The 15,041-nt window shown below is 37.7% G+C and overlaps 1 protein-coding gene across 11 annotated transcripts in view; it reads left to right on the plus strand.

Moving 5' to 3' along the window:
• The first annotated feature begins 956 nt into the window (after window positions 1-956).
• LOC127574754 (DNA (cytosine-5)-methyltransferase 3A-like) overlaps window positions 957-15,041 on the plus strand; it is a 416,558-nt gene continuing 402,473 nt past the window's right edge. For 10 of the 11 annotated variants that reach the window (XM_052024036.1, XM_052024037.1, XM_052024038.1 and 7 more), the window contains exons 1-2: window positions 957-1,102; window positions 3,528-3,666. In XM_052024036.1, coding sequence (XP_051879996.1) covers window positions 3,607-3,666 — 60 coding nt within the window. In that variant the 5' untranslated portion in view covers window positions 957-1,102; window positions 3,528-3,606. Of the gene's footprint in view, window positions 1,103-3,527; window positions 3,667-15,041 lie in introns of those variants that run through there. The other variant, XM_052024047.1, reaches the window with a different exon arrangement.

A 15,041-nucleotide genomic window follows, 5' to 3' on the forward strand; every position in this document is an offset into this window, starting at 1 on the left:
ACTATGAAGACTGTTATCAGCAACATATTGGTCAATGTAAAGATCAATAAATACTATTAAATACTAAAATATATAATGTAACTAATCTACATTCTGATATTAAGATATTTTAGCCAGATGTTTGAAAACTAATTAATATTCTAGTTTGAAATCATATGGCAAGTGTAATGGCTCATTTTATCAACGTTCTGGTAATTAATACCCTTGAGCAGGAAATACACATTATCATGAAATGTATTTGTGATTTAGATTCCAGTTTCCACATGGTAGCTTCTGATTTAGGTAAGAATTAGAACAGTTGGATTGGTTAGTGTGCTGAAGAAGAACCTTCGTAATAATACGCCAATTGGTATGGTAAAACACCCTCTGATGTTTATCCGCTTGTTTTGAAATACGGCCTTCCTGAAGGCAGCAGCAGCAAATATTCTCTTTGGAGTTGTTAGCAGAAAAAAATCACATTGGAGAATTGGCACATTGTTGAAGAGAATTAATTATTTTTAAAAAAGAAATGACAAGTTTAAAAAGTGCTTTTAAATATTGAGTCAATCTTTTGACTCCAGCTAGAGCTCCACTATGCGAGTTTAGTGATAGACTTCAGAACAAATTAAGTACAGTATCGGTAAGTAGAATTTATTGTTGACCTTCACGAATCTATAATAGGGGTTTCATTGCATTGAAAAATGAGTTAGTGACTTTAGCTTACTTTGTCCGTGGAGACAGGATGGAAATTAGAATTTTAAAAGTTTTAATTGGTCCATGAGTATTATCAAAGAAATTGAGTAGGAGGTAGAATATTCAGAATATACCATTAATTTAAAATAATATGGGGGTAAACCGGACACATGTTAGCTAATGAATTTTCAGTCATTTTAGGAGTTGACATTGCCAAGGTTGGGGTATTTGTTTACTGATCTCGAGGTCAAGGGATGGAAGAGTGAGAGTGCAGCGTTGAGTAGGTCGGGCTTTAGGACTGCGCGGAAGCCGGGCTCTACCCGGTAGGACTCTGCAGTAAGTGTAGGGGACCTCAAGGAGGCCGCGCCGGCTGGGGAGGACGCTGGAAGAAGCAGCCGAGGGAAAAGGTCCAGGCCTGGATTGGCAACGGGTAATTTACACTCCGATCACTATTAAACTCATCAGCTAATCAATATATTTACCGATCTTCAACTTTTCGAAGGCGATTGTAAACCAAGAAGCAGTAAAAGATGGTGATGTTTTTCCTTTTAATGGGGGTTGGGGTGGGGGTAGAGGTTCCATCAGAGCTCTCTGCAGATGTGTCCTCCTGTATATTTTAACGATTGTTCACTTTCACCGTGAACTTGGGAGGTTTGAATCGGGAGGAACTGCGTTCCCCGATTAAACGGAGGAAGTGTCCGAGACCAGAAATACTCGTTCAGTGTAATCTGGTCGAGTCCGTGTGTGTGATTTTTTTTAAAGGCTTGCATCGAACAAAAATGTAGCTAAGCCTTGGTACGTGTTAGTATTCACTGCAGCTAAAGCCAGTTTATCATCTGAAGCTTGGCTGTCTTCCAAACTCCACTTCTATGGTCGGTCTCTGGCACATCTACTGCTCGCTTTCTAACAGCGCCGTCTGACCAAAATGGCATCAGATTCTCAAGCAGCGCAGCCCATTTGGAGAATTGTGTTTTATTTCAGAGCAATAATAATGATCTCCGAGGATTATTGTTGCGCGAGTGGAATCACGGTGGACGTACCTTGCCCCACCTGCACGCAAACCTGGGTGGTGGTGCTGGGTGTGTGTTGGGGGTGGGTGGGGGTAATGGTTGCTGATAAAAAAAATACATGCTATATGCTTATACACATTCACATGCAAATATCTGTCCCCGCTAAACATGTCAGTGCGTGTTTTATATTTTGTTTCCATAATGTCACTTTGATCTGCAACAAAGTAGCAGTTGCTACGTACATTACATAAGCAAGCCCTAATAGCTTCGGTGTATCCCATTTTTGTGGGCGTCAGGATTCTGGGATTTTTCCTTTTATTTACTTTTAAAGTTAATACATTTTAGTGAAAGTGGATAAATTTCTTGTAATTGTATAATATATAGTTTGTTCTGTTAACACGGAGATTGATCTGTTTGATGCAGTTAACTGCAAATGACCTGCATAAAAGGGTCATCTGAATAATTTTGGGAATGTCATGATGTAAATGAACCCTTATGTCGTTATTTGCACTGAAACGGTCTATGAAGGTTAACCTGAAGTTTAAAGTCAGCAGACGCCATGTTAGCGAGCTATTCCCAATGATTCTAGATGAAGGACGGGAAAAAAGCAATGGAAGGCTCCAGAAAATCTTTCTCACTGCCAAGTACAACATCACACATGGCAAATGCATGTAGGATTTTCCATAGCAACAGGTGCTCAGTCCATTATTTTGACGGGGCGTTATTTTTTCCCTCATCCTCCATCGTTTCTATTATTGTAACACTGATACACAGTAATCAGTTATAGTACAGTCAGACAAGCTGAGGTCACCGTTTCTGAGTCAAAACACAGACCAAAGCTCTAATTATCAATCAGATCACAACTCGGTGTTTCGAGGAAACAGCTTGTATTCTTATTTTTGTTCTCTGTGTTAACTATGGGGCTTTATTTATTTACATGTTAAGAAATGTTGGTTTCTATTTCAATTTCAATCAAATTATTTTACTTTAGACATGCCAACCCACAGCTGTGGCCAGTTTTATTCGGGCTGTTCTTTTGAATTGCACGGATCAACACAAAAAGCCGAATCATTTTGGAAAACACTTAATCCAGTAATGTAATACGTAACACACAATACGATAGGAACACCGGATATTTCAAGGAGATCTGAGAGTATCATTCGACTTTGTTATATATTCAATTGTTCCCACATATTTGAAGACTAGTTTCCGATCGAGCGAGAGAGATATATAAAAAATGTTGGACGGGGGATTCTTGCCAGTGAGGTGTAGAAAGCAGGGAATCTGTGCTGATTTGAAGTGTTGCTGACAAGCTTGACAAAGATGAGAGGAAAATGGAAAATGCTGACCAAGCAGAACGTGAGAATGAAACGCTGCTAATAAAATTAAAAAAAAGATGCATTTTAATTTGAAAAGGGTCCCTCACTCCTCTGGCCAAAGCGAGTAAAGCAACAAAATGCGCATTTTGGCACCATGTCAAAACCGCCATGTTATAACAGAGAGAGAAAGAGAGGAGAGGGGGGAAACTCATTCAATGTGATAGTGATCTGTTACGGACTTTTTTTTCCAAGGGGAGACATATACGACAATAATGTCCGGCCAGTTGTCCAACTGTGGACGGCCTGACGTTTACTGACGATCTGTACGATGCTTAATAGAAAAAAATGGTTGTCAACAACTGTCCAGCTCCTAACTGAGCGCCACTGCCTGGAACGGCTATCATTTTCGCTAAGGTGGCAAGAGCCACGGACTGCTAAAATAATTGAAGACACTAAGAAATCGAGTCTTGCTTTGACTTTTCCAAAATCATCATTTTGCTTCCTTTCTGTTTTGATTTTTTTGCAGACAAGGGAAAGCTGAAGGACAGAAGGCACTTCTCCGCTTTATTCCATATAAAATATAGCCATCTATTAAATCTGATCCCATGATGCCGTCCAATACCAACACAAACCCTGCCCCGGAAGAAGGAGTTGAGACACAGATGGTAAGAAATGACCCCTTAAGATTTTAGCACTTTGCACTTTATTCTTTGTATTTCTTTGTTGTTCCCGTCACCGGGTTGGTGCAGGTCGGCAGGACCGGGTCCGATCTCCGCCAACTCTCGGCCACGTTCGGGAGAAATCCGCTCGTCTCTTTTCCTTTCTGACTTTCCCACTGAATTCCCGCCCTACCTCGGGGCTGGGATCTTGCTGAATGCACCTTGGCCTTATATTTTTTTTGGGGGGGGGGGGGGTGTTAGTGATAGTGCCGACCTACCAGGCGTTGCATTCTGGGATTGTCGCATAGCGCTGGCGGAAAAAAAAAGTCAGCCCCAAGTTTGAACTCTTTGCACTCACGGGGGCGGAGGGGCCCTGTGGCCCCCTCCCTCCACGGCCGCCTGCCTGGGTAGCCCCCCCCCCCCAGCGCGGCGGCAGGGCGGGCGCGCAGCTCCCCGGGGCGGGAGCAGTATCTCCACACCAGTGCGCTGCCTTGGGTTGGCATCAAGGTCAAGTTCCACAAGACCAAAGGGAAGGCGGTGAGTGCATCCAGTTCACGGACCAATCACCTCCTCTTTCTGCAGCGAGGTAGGTCCCTGATGGCAGTGCCAAGGACACTTGGGGCTTTTCAGTTGATGGGCACTCACCACTGCATTAGATCAGCTGGTTTGTTATGGGACTGATGGAGGGTGTCAGGTCGAACTGAAGACCGTCCCCATTTTCTTTCCATTTTATTGGACGACTGACTGGCCTTGAAATCATTGATTCTTTGAATGTAGGTTGTTAAAACTCTCTCAAGAAACCATGCTTTGGAAATATTAAACTCAAGGGTAACTCAGTGGACGATGGGAATTGCTTAACAATCGCCCTTGCTCTTGAGGTTGGAATGTAAGCAATATAGGGTGAAAATTGCAGTTGTTATTACATAAATCTGGTTCCTAAAGTCAAAGGGTAACTTTAGAACAAGAAATCAAAACACTATATTTTCCCAGATTAGTTGAGAACTGTCTTTAATTCCCCCAGATTGCTATCTTTTGAGTTGCTTCTGTTACCATAAAGTCAGGTTTACCCATGCCAGAATTATTCTGCAATTAGTCAACAAAAAAAGTTGGCTTATGTAAGAGTGAGTAAACACCAAGAATTTCAAACCTCTCAAAATGAGTTTCACTTTCAGGAGGTGTTCAGTTCAGTAAATAAGGATGGAGTACAATAAATAACTCCTGATAGTGGTTTGAATAGCTAATAGTCCTAGGCCTTTATTATGAGTGAATTCTTGTTGCCCTTTTTTTGAAAAAAAACTGTCAAATGAGAATCATCATTAAGCAGTAATGAAAAAAAGTGATTTTCGGTCACTTCTCATCTCTCTTAAATGTCCCTGCACCATAAGTAATCACTTTAGGTGGTGATGATCCAAATCCAGCCACTGGGAGGTAAGTAAGATTGACATGGGTCATCATACTCTCTGATTTTTCTTTCCCTCCCATGTTCAGAAATGTCTTATTTCAGCTCTATATCTCTTGTTATCCTGCACTTAATTGGAAGCTCACTGTGAGTATTGATAGATGCCAGAGTAAGTCTTCCCTCTGTGTCACATATCTTGGCCCAAAAGCCGCATGTTTCTTGGGCAAGCTTTAATGGTATGTATATACTTTAAATAAACTCTTTGTAAAGTTTTAAAAAATTTTAAGTTCAATTATGTCCTTCCCTTTTGCTTATAATTACATCAGCTAAAGCCATGAAAAAGTGACAGTAGAAATGGATACCTTTTGAAGTTGCTAGTATATCTGCTTTGTGCTTAATTGACCCTTTTGTCTAACTGTAAGTGGAAATCATTATTAACAGTTAAGACTGAAAAATAAGATAACTAGTATCTGAGATTCCTTGCCATGACTCAACTTATAGAATATCTATTCAGTATGACTCTACAAAGGAACTAAATGTTTAACTTTTTTTGACAAACTCTGCAGGAAAATACGAGTAAATTTTTTAGAGAACTGTACATATTGATTATTTTTATCACCTCTGTGGAATTTGCCTTAATCCAAAGGTTTAATATTGAATATAGTGGAAGAATCCCCATCCATAGTGAGGTGTTGCTCCACTCGCTACATTAATATGCTGTCTCTATTCTCTGCCTGATTGTCTCAATTTCTTTGATTCTTGCAATTCGCTGACTGACCCTGGTTTGTCTGTTCATCCATGTTACTCCTTCTGACTCCCTTTACAGGTTGTCCTTGTTTTTTCTCTCTCACTCTCACTCTCACTCTCACTCTCACTCTCACTCTCACTCTCTGTCTCTCTCTCTCTCTCTCTGACTCTTTGAACTCGCTCTGTTTGCATTTTGTAGGACTATAATTCTTTTTGTAAATATATGCCTTCAATCATGCCCCTTCGTCGTTCTCATCCTGCTTACCATAAAGGAATCATCTATCTTACGCACAATGCTTATCAACACAAATGCATGTGCATTAGCTCAATTGCTGCTGCTATTGTGACATTACAATCACAGCTGTTGCTGTTCCCATCTTTATCACAGTCCCATATTACATAGAATTAAAATGTTGCTCTTTATTTCAAAAATGTTAGAAATGACTGATAACTGTCAAAATAAGCTGTTTTATTTTGTGCCACCTTCACTGAATCAACCCTTCTGGGAAATAATTTAATATGCAAGTTATTCAACACAGATGCAGCCATTGTGATACAAAGGCAGATGATCAGGGCAGTGAAATGTCATTCCTTCTAGTGCTCTACCACAATAAAACAAAGAGATTGGATACAATTACAAATTCTTTTAAAGTTTACTGTTAAATTCTAGAAGTAATTTTTAAAAAAATTGAAATTATACTGAAAGTAACATATCACTGCACAATGAAATGGCTACTGCATTTGGAATCTTGTAGAATCTCAATAATTCTTGTTATATGTTGGTAGTTTAATTTTGCTGACAATGTCCAGTATTTTCACCTGTGCATATGTGCATTAAAGATATTTGGATTGTCCTACATTATGATTAATGGACATTCACTTTGTTATTAGTAACATGGGGGTTTTGTTAAAGTCATACATATTCCATGCTTGTTTGGAGTTGCTTTGCATTAGGAAATGCATTTGAGTTCCTACCAGTAAAGAAACAGGTGTAAAGTCACACAGATGCTGCACTGATTTTGCATAAATTTGGTGTTATTTTGAATTTAACAGTACTGATGTATTTGTGCTCGCTTGTAACAAGGAGCTTCAGTGAAAGTTCTAGTTGTTGCATGTTTATTTGGTGCTTCAGGTTGTGTTAATCCTAGCAACTGAATTGTTTGTTAATTCTCTGTAAGAATAATGTTTCATTGATGTGATGTATTTCTGATGCCAGTGAAGTAAAATAGCATTGTTTGGAACAATGAATAGAATATAGATAGAAATTGTACCAGAACATAATATTCAAAACTTTATCTCTCTTGGATTTATGTCTTTTTGAATTTTCATAAAAGCACTTTATAGTTAGGCCTTCTTGGAAATTTATTCTTTCACACCTGCTAACTAAAAGACTTAATTTTTACAACAATTTCAGTTCACTTGTTCTGAGTTGTGATTTTGCTACCTTGCATTGAAGCCACACTTGTGCAGAGTGAAGGATAACAGAAAAAATGAAACTTGCAGCCTGTGGCTATGAAATAATGTGGATTTTGATGAATGTAATCTGAAAATTGAAACACTTTGTAGTGCCAGAAAGATAGAGTGAAACAATTATACCATGTAAATAGCAAATACATTTCAGTATTTGATTTTACTTGGACATTTTAATTTTCCAGATAACATTATTAACTATTCAACTATAACGTGACTTTGGCAGGTCCATCACCTTAAATTTTATATATATACGTAATATATCGTGCAGTAGGGTTCTCCAGTGGTGCCAATTAGCAGTTTGTCTCACCCAGCATGTTGACCATATCTTCCTGGCAACCAGCAACCTAGTGTCAAATGCATCAGGTTGACCACTAAATTTAATGTTAAGCTTGACCTCATATGCCCTTGGACCACTTTGACTTGTATCACGTTACTTTTAATTTTAAGAAAGAACCAACAAGAAAAAGAGTTTATTGATCAGCTCAAGTGGTGTTTCTTGAAGACATTATAACGACCACCTAAAACAAAACTATACTCAAATGTTTAAAAACTTTATTGTCATAACTGACTAGTCAATTGTTAATTCTGGGCCACTAAGTTAATGTACAAGATTGAATTGAAGAATATAAATGTAATAATTATCTTGCACTTAGCCAATAACATTCAGAATGACTCTGTTACAAAAAAGGGGAAAAGCTGGGGAGTTATCAAACATTTATCGCTCATACAATGTGACAGAAACAGATTATCTGATCATTCTCCTCTGATCATTATTATTCTTGCTGTTTGTGGAATTTTGTTCAATTTGATTTTGCTTTTATTTATATACCATAATTACTTCATTGGCTGTGAAAGACTTTGGAGTGCAAGTTTATTTCATTCATTAATTAAAATTGTTACTGGAAAGTCATGTTTTTGTTTACAAAATGCAAAATATCTTTTTGTTATCCAATTTGGAGTAAGTCAAAGTTGTCTGCAAAAAGGTTGCTGTCAGATGATGTGGTCATGGACAGGTAATAAAGTTGCCTGCAATACCATCCAGGTGTTCATGGGTTATTTACAAAGTTTTTGCCAGAGAGGATATTGCACTATCATATTCATTGATCTGTTTGATTTGGTTTGGAGTACTTTGATTCACCTGCCCATGCATCTAAATTTCTCCTCATGGTCATTTACTAAATTACTTAACCTTACTTACACTTCTTAATGTACGTTGTTGTAACATTACCAATAGTTTCTGTCAAACCATAATTATTTTGACATTATTGACTTCACGTATCTTGAAGACTTTTCAGGCTTGATGTGGGATCTATAATGACAGTATGTTCATGCATGAACTAAGTTTTTGGAAATTCTTAAGTTATTTAGTATAGTCAGCAACAAAGTAATCAACTGGCCGCTTATGCTGCTGTTCGTAGAATTAACATATCATTTTAGCATTTTGGTCCAGTACATGTAACTCTTTCACATGTATCTTGCTTTACTAGCTACTCCAATGGATAAATAAGCATACGTTTTCCAATCTGGTATAATAGAACACGTAAAATATTTCATCAGTCAGAACTGAGCTGCAACATATAAGTCACCAAAGATTCTGTTGGGAGTCGCATGTTATAATTTCACTTAGATTATCACAATTAATTTCAAATGAGCAATGTGAATTCTATCCCATTAAGATTACCATTCATGATATCACCTCCCTTCAGTTTGTGCTCATTATTTCATGCCTCAGTTAAATTCCATAGGACTATTCTCAACATGAATATTTACAATTTAATCAGCATAAGAAATACTTACCATTGCTCAAACTATAGTGCCACAGTTTGTAACATCATCCAAACTCATCATTGTTCTGCAAGTTTCTGGTAAGCTGGCAACTATTATAATGGAGAAGTCTATAAATTACTTATGGAAAAAAAATCTGCATTTAAATTTTGTACCTTGAAGTCATGAGTGACTAATAATTATCCAAGACCAGGCATCGTGTAGCATTGCTTTTAAATCAGTAAAAAAAATCAACAAAATCAAAATTAATGCCAGACGTTATTAATTGTAAACTTATTCCTCAGTTTGTAATTACTGACTAAAAAGATGTGATTATGATTTTAACTGTCCTGTTAAAATTGACATGTTGTGAAGAAGCAAGCAAAAATGGAACATTTTTGTTTTATTCTTGCAAAAATGTGTATCCATATGTTGAAATAAGGTGCTTGATCTATCTCTTCATTGTATTTTAGCATCATACAATTTTATGTGGTTGTTTGCATCATATGTGCATCTGATCGGCTCAAAAATCATGTTTATAATTTAATTCATGGTTAACAAATGCATTTATCAACTGTAACTAAAATGGCTATATAAGCTTCTAACAAAATAAACTAAAAATCTATAAATACAGCCAAAGCCATCAGTAATAAAGGTGGCAAGCCAATGACTCAGAATATTTTTTCAAGAACCCTTTTTGACTTCAATGTTTCGTTCTCTGTCAAGCCTAGGATATAATATTGAATGAATGAATAAATTTACAAGGAAATGATTGATAGAATTCTGTGCTTAGAATGTCTGTAGCATTTCTTGTGGAGGCCTGTGCTTGTCTCAGAAGCCTGTAACTTTTATTCATTGAGATTCAGAGACCCATTATTCTAACCTGAATAGACACAGTCGTATCGTAGTTTATAGCTCCTAGCATGCTTTGTGCCTGCAGCTGACCGTATTTTTTTTATATGATTGATGGGTATGTATTATTTGCTGGGCATGTTAGATCTTGGTGATGATAAGCTCTATCCAGTTTTCGAGTCCTACGTATCAAAAAATGGTGCTGTTCAAAACTTGGAAGGAAATTATGAGCACTGAAGGGTCAAATAGGTTCATTCTGCATTAAAGGTTAAAGTCATGTATCTATTTTTTTTTTGATTTTGAGGTAACTTTGAAAACTATATATTGCTGTACTTTAGGCACTCACCTTAAACATTGATTGATAAGAATGATAGAGAGTTGAATAATTGAGCAGAAAATGAATGACTGGATGAACTTCGGAGGACTAGATCATGTGTATCTTTATATTTCCCAATTAATTCAAAATGCCCATCAACATTATATTCATGTTTATCCCAGAACTCAGAAACAACCAGGAATGCAAGATAATTTTAAGCACAATACCTGTTACATAGTCTTTGAATAAAAGGGTGGCAGATTATTTTCTGTTTCTGTCAGAAATCACTGGACAGAAAACAATAATCTTATGTCAGTGCCAGCTGCTCCAGGTGTTGAGGTGGCATATTGCATGGATATAGATTTGAGTGCTTAGTTTTCAGTCCATTGGTGTACACTAGTTGCCAGGGTTCATGTGCATGCAAATGCATTGCAATTCCCAACGAATGATTCTGCTGTTCACAATCCAATTCCAAGTTCAGAATGTGATTACTTTAATCTCTGCCAGTCAAGAGATTTGTTATTTCAAACTTCAGCATCAAAAACAAAATTCATTGGCTGTGAAGTACTCTAGGATGATCTCAGGCCATGGAAGGCATGATATAAATTTGTTCCTTGCTATCTGAACACAGTAATTTTGATCATACCCTATTGGTATACATTCTATTGATCTTGTGTATGTTTCTGTACATATTTTTGCTACTTTCCTCTGCTTGATACAAATCACTGGTTGTTTACGCTTTTTACAAACCTCTTGTATCCATTCCACAAGAGGAAGTAGTTCCTCCTCCAGGAGATTTATAATCTGGTGTAATAGATAAGTAGTATTCATTAATATCCCGATAAATATATAGAGAAATGTCACAAAGTGACTGATGCATTGGAATGTGCCTTGGGGGTGGGATGTGATTTGTGATGTTCTACAAAATCTAGATGCTGAGACTGACGTCTCAAACTTGTGTATATTATGAATAGTTGCTTGTATTATTTATTATCTGTATACTTGCCAAAGTATATCTGTATTAACTTGATGGATAAACCTAATGGAAAAGTAGACTGGGCACCATTTAAGATTGGGTTGAAGCCTTAGATTTGAGCATGTGGCTGATTTAAAGTCTACTCCCTCAAATTAACCAATAATTCCAAATTTTTAATGTGAAGTTTTGTAATGTACCTTTACATATGTGGTGTAACGTAAAGTAACTGGACAATTCAATTTTTAGTCAGAAGTCAGAGTGTACTGTATAGGGTAGGTATTAACTGTCTCTGATAGTTTGAAAGCTAAAAGTGGTGGTCTGTGGCTTGTTGTACATCCTACTGAATATTCCTTTGAATTCATAGAAATAAAAATCAAGTAGGTGCTTAATGGACATTTGATGATGCAGGTGATGCACTATAGTCAGTTTTATTCACGGCTGTATAAGTTAATAGCTGTTTTTACATGATAGAGTTCTGAAGCAAATAAGAAAGATTACTGTTTGCTGTCAGCACCTCATTACTACCTCTTTATTGCCTCTTTATTATCAGTTTAGCCAATAATTTGAGCTACAGTTTTGACCTTAATTCGCAGTAATTAAGCCTGTGGTCTCCCCACTGTGCCCCCAACTGTCCTTTTCTTCCCCCCCCCCCCCACCCCTTCCCCATGTTCCCCATTCCCAGTTCAGAACTGGTTTTAGAGGTGCTGACAACACAAAAAAAAAGTCACCAAGAGTCCACAGAGAGCAAAATAGACATCCTCTATGCCTCTCTGGTGGCGTATGGTTCTTAACATCCCATAATATCCTTTGTAAGTACATGATATAAGAGATGTATACCTCAAAATTCATCCTTGGCCAGTTGTACTAAATATACTATCTAATAGCATCCATACATTGTATTCTTTCTGAAATTCATTCCATTAACTTCATTGCATTGACACTACTATGTATTGTGTGAAGTGCTGCCAACTGGGTATTTGTTTCTTGGCATCAGTGTTTGATTTTGATGAGCCTGAGTCATCTCCGTTAACATGCTCTGACATGCTTAAGTATTGTTACTACAGCTGTACACTACCAACTTGGGATGGTACCTGGAGACAGTTACACTGATTCTGCTGGGTATCTGAACACTATCTCTTTGTCCTCTCCTTCTTTTCCTGATGAGCTGCAAAATACTAGCCAATAATTACTGGATCCATTCTTTAGAATAGAAAGCTCCCTTGTACCACTCACTGCAGTAATGATAGTTTGCTAAGTTCCTCTTGGTTAAGACTACAACTCCATAAATTACTCACTTTTAAGATTGAAACTATAGCACAGATTTATCACTTACTCACCTATAAAGTTCAATAATTTACCCTTTTATTTTCTTTTTCTACAACCATTTTGCTTCAAAAGGTTACACAGATTTAGAACACTGTTCAAAAATCCTTTCTTATGAAAAATGTGCTTTTGTGCTGCCTCCTATATTTTTTGCCACTTTTAAGTATATTTTGCTGAAATAGTGAGAGAAATGTATCCAATCTTCTGCATTAACTTTACAAATCAAGGCAAAAATGTGGAGGAAGTGATATGATTTACTCAGGACACAACACACAGTATGCACGTAATGCAATCACGCAAATGTGTGCAAGAAATTTGTTTCCAAGAATACCTTTGCTTTATCCCCTCTTATGCATTTATAATTGGACTTGGAGCACCCACCAGTCTCCACATTTGGAATGCTTGCTGTTGTGGACAGAAATTGGCTTAGTTATGGCTGAAGTTTTATTGCACCTTGTAATTGTATGCCTCAACACAATTGTAAACTGTGTAATATATTCTTTGTTATTATGTTATTTTGATGCATGAGTATGTTTAGCTTGGTATTATTTGGACCATTGTGTGATGTCGGTAATGGGGGAATAGGAAATTCTGTTGCTTAGAATGGTGCTGATCAAAATCTCATCTGTCCAATCTGAAAGGATGATAGTAACAATAAAAAAAAACTTTAAAATTGCTGTATTGTTGATGGTTTAACAAATACTCCATTTACTTTATGCCAGATTTGTTGAACTTGAGGCCCACATACCTATCATTCCTAAATATGAGGAAATTGAATCCATTTAATTTCATCAAGTCGGAATAAATGGACACTGAGGACATAGAATGTAATTTCTTCCATGATGGACTGAAGTACAGTCAATCACTAATCCAAGGTGTACAGGAGGAGAGAGGGAGGGACGGATTTCAGACTCTGATCCATCATCTTTCCAGCTGACAGTATAATTGTGGATGTTATGTTGTTGCTTGAAAGCTGGTACCTAGCTGACTTCTATTTCTGCCCTATCTACTGATGATAGCTCATCCTTAAAGCTCCTGAAGTTTCCTGAACATCACTAACCAATGAAAGATTCTGAGTCTTCAAGCTGGATAAGTGCTGTAATGTACACTTACTCAGTCATGGCAAAACTGAAGTAATCTCTGCGGCCCCGTAAGAAATTGTATCTTCCCTCTGTCATTTCAATCCCAAGTTGTCCATTAGGGTCATGAAAGGTCATTGACCTGAAGCTGACTCTCTTTCTCCACAAGTGCTGCCTCACCTGTTGAGTGTTTCTCGTCTTTTCTGTTTCAATTTCAGATTTACACTTTTGTTTTGAGAAGACCATGTGGCAAATTACCGCAAAGACCGGAACTGAGCATATTTTGGTAGTAATTTGATGTGTGTGTTTTCTGCTACACTGTTGCCTGATTTATGACCAATTGTAATTCATTTTATGTGATGTGAGAGAAAATGAGGTGATTTCCAAATTTTTGTTTAATTAGAAAGGAAAATCATGGTTAGTCAAATTAAGATGATGTCCAGTGAATTTGAGACAATTATAATTAAGCTTTCAGTTACTGAGAAAATGAGCATTCAGTTTTCAAAAATCATGCAAGCTTTCCAAATGAACACGATGGAATACGCTTCACTTGCCTGGATGAGAGCAGATTCAACAGCACTCAAGAAACTCGTTACTGTCCTACTTGATTGGCACTCCATCCACCAACTTAAACACTTATTTCTCCCACTACCAGTGCTTTATTCTGCGGTGCATGCCATCCATATGCACCCCACCCGTAACCTAATTAATTGGTGGTGCAAAGTGGCTGCAGTGCCTATTGTCCACAAAATGCATTGCAGGTACTTGCTTTGGCTACTCTGACAGCACATTCCACTGCTAAACCTTTATGACTAAACAGGACAAGGGCAGTGGGAACATGAAAATACCACTCCATCATATCACTATGCCAGTTTGGAAATATATATCTGTTATTGCAATATCGTTGAGACAAGGTCCTCAAACACCATACACAACTTTCATGTTGCAGCTGTCTAAAACTTTGGTTTGGCTGCATTTAGGGTAGTGCATGCAGTTCTGGTCACCCCATTAACAGGAATGATGTGGAGGCTTTGGAGAGGATGCAGAAGAGGTTCACCAGGATGCTGCCTGGATTAGAGAGTGTTAGCTATAAGGAAAGGTTGGACAAACTTGGATTGTTTTCTCTGGAGCTTCAGAGCCTGAGGGGAGACCAAATAAAGGTTTATAAAATTATGAGAAGCATCAATAGGTTTGATAGTTAGTGTCTTTTTCCCAGGGCAGGGCACACTAGCGAACATAGCTTTAATGTGAGGGAGGGAAAGTACAAGTTTTTACCCAGAATCTGGTAGGTGCCTGGAACATGCTGCCAGGAGTGGTGGTCGAAGCAGATACAATAGTGGTGTTTAAGAGGCATTTAGACAGGCACATGAACGTGTGGGGAATGGAGGAATGTAGATCATTGTAGGCAGATAGGTTGAGTTTAATTTGGCATCGTGGTTGGCACATATACTG

This window comes from Pristis pectinata, chromosome 10, assembly GCF_009764475.1.
Source record: "Pristis pectinata isolate sPriPec2 chromosome 10, sPriPec2.1.pri, whole genome shotgun sequence".
NCBI classification, from domain to species: domain Eukaryota; kingdom Metazoa; phylum Chordata; class Chondrichthyes; order Rhinopristiformes; family Pristidae; genus Pristis; species Pristis pectinata.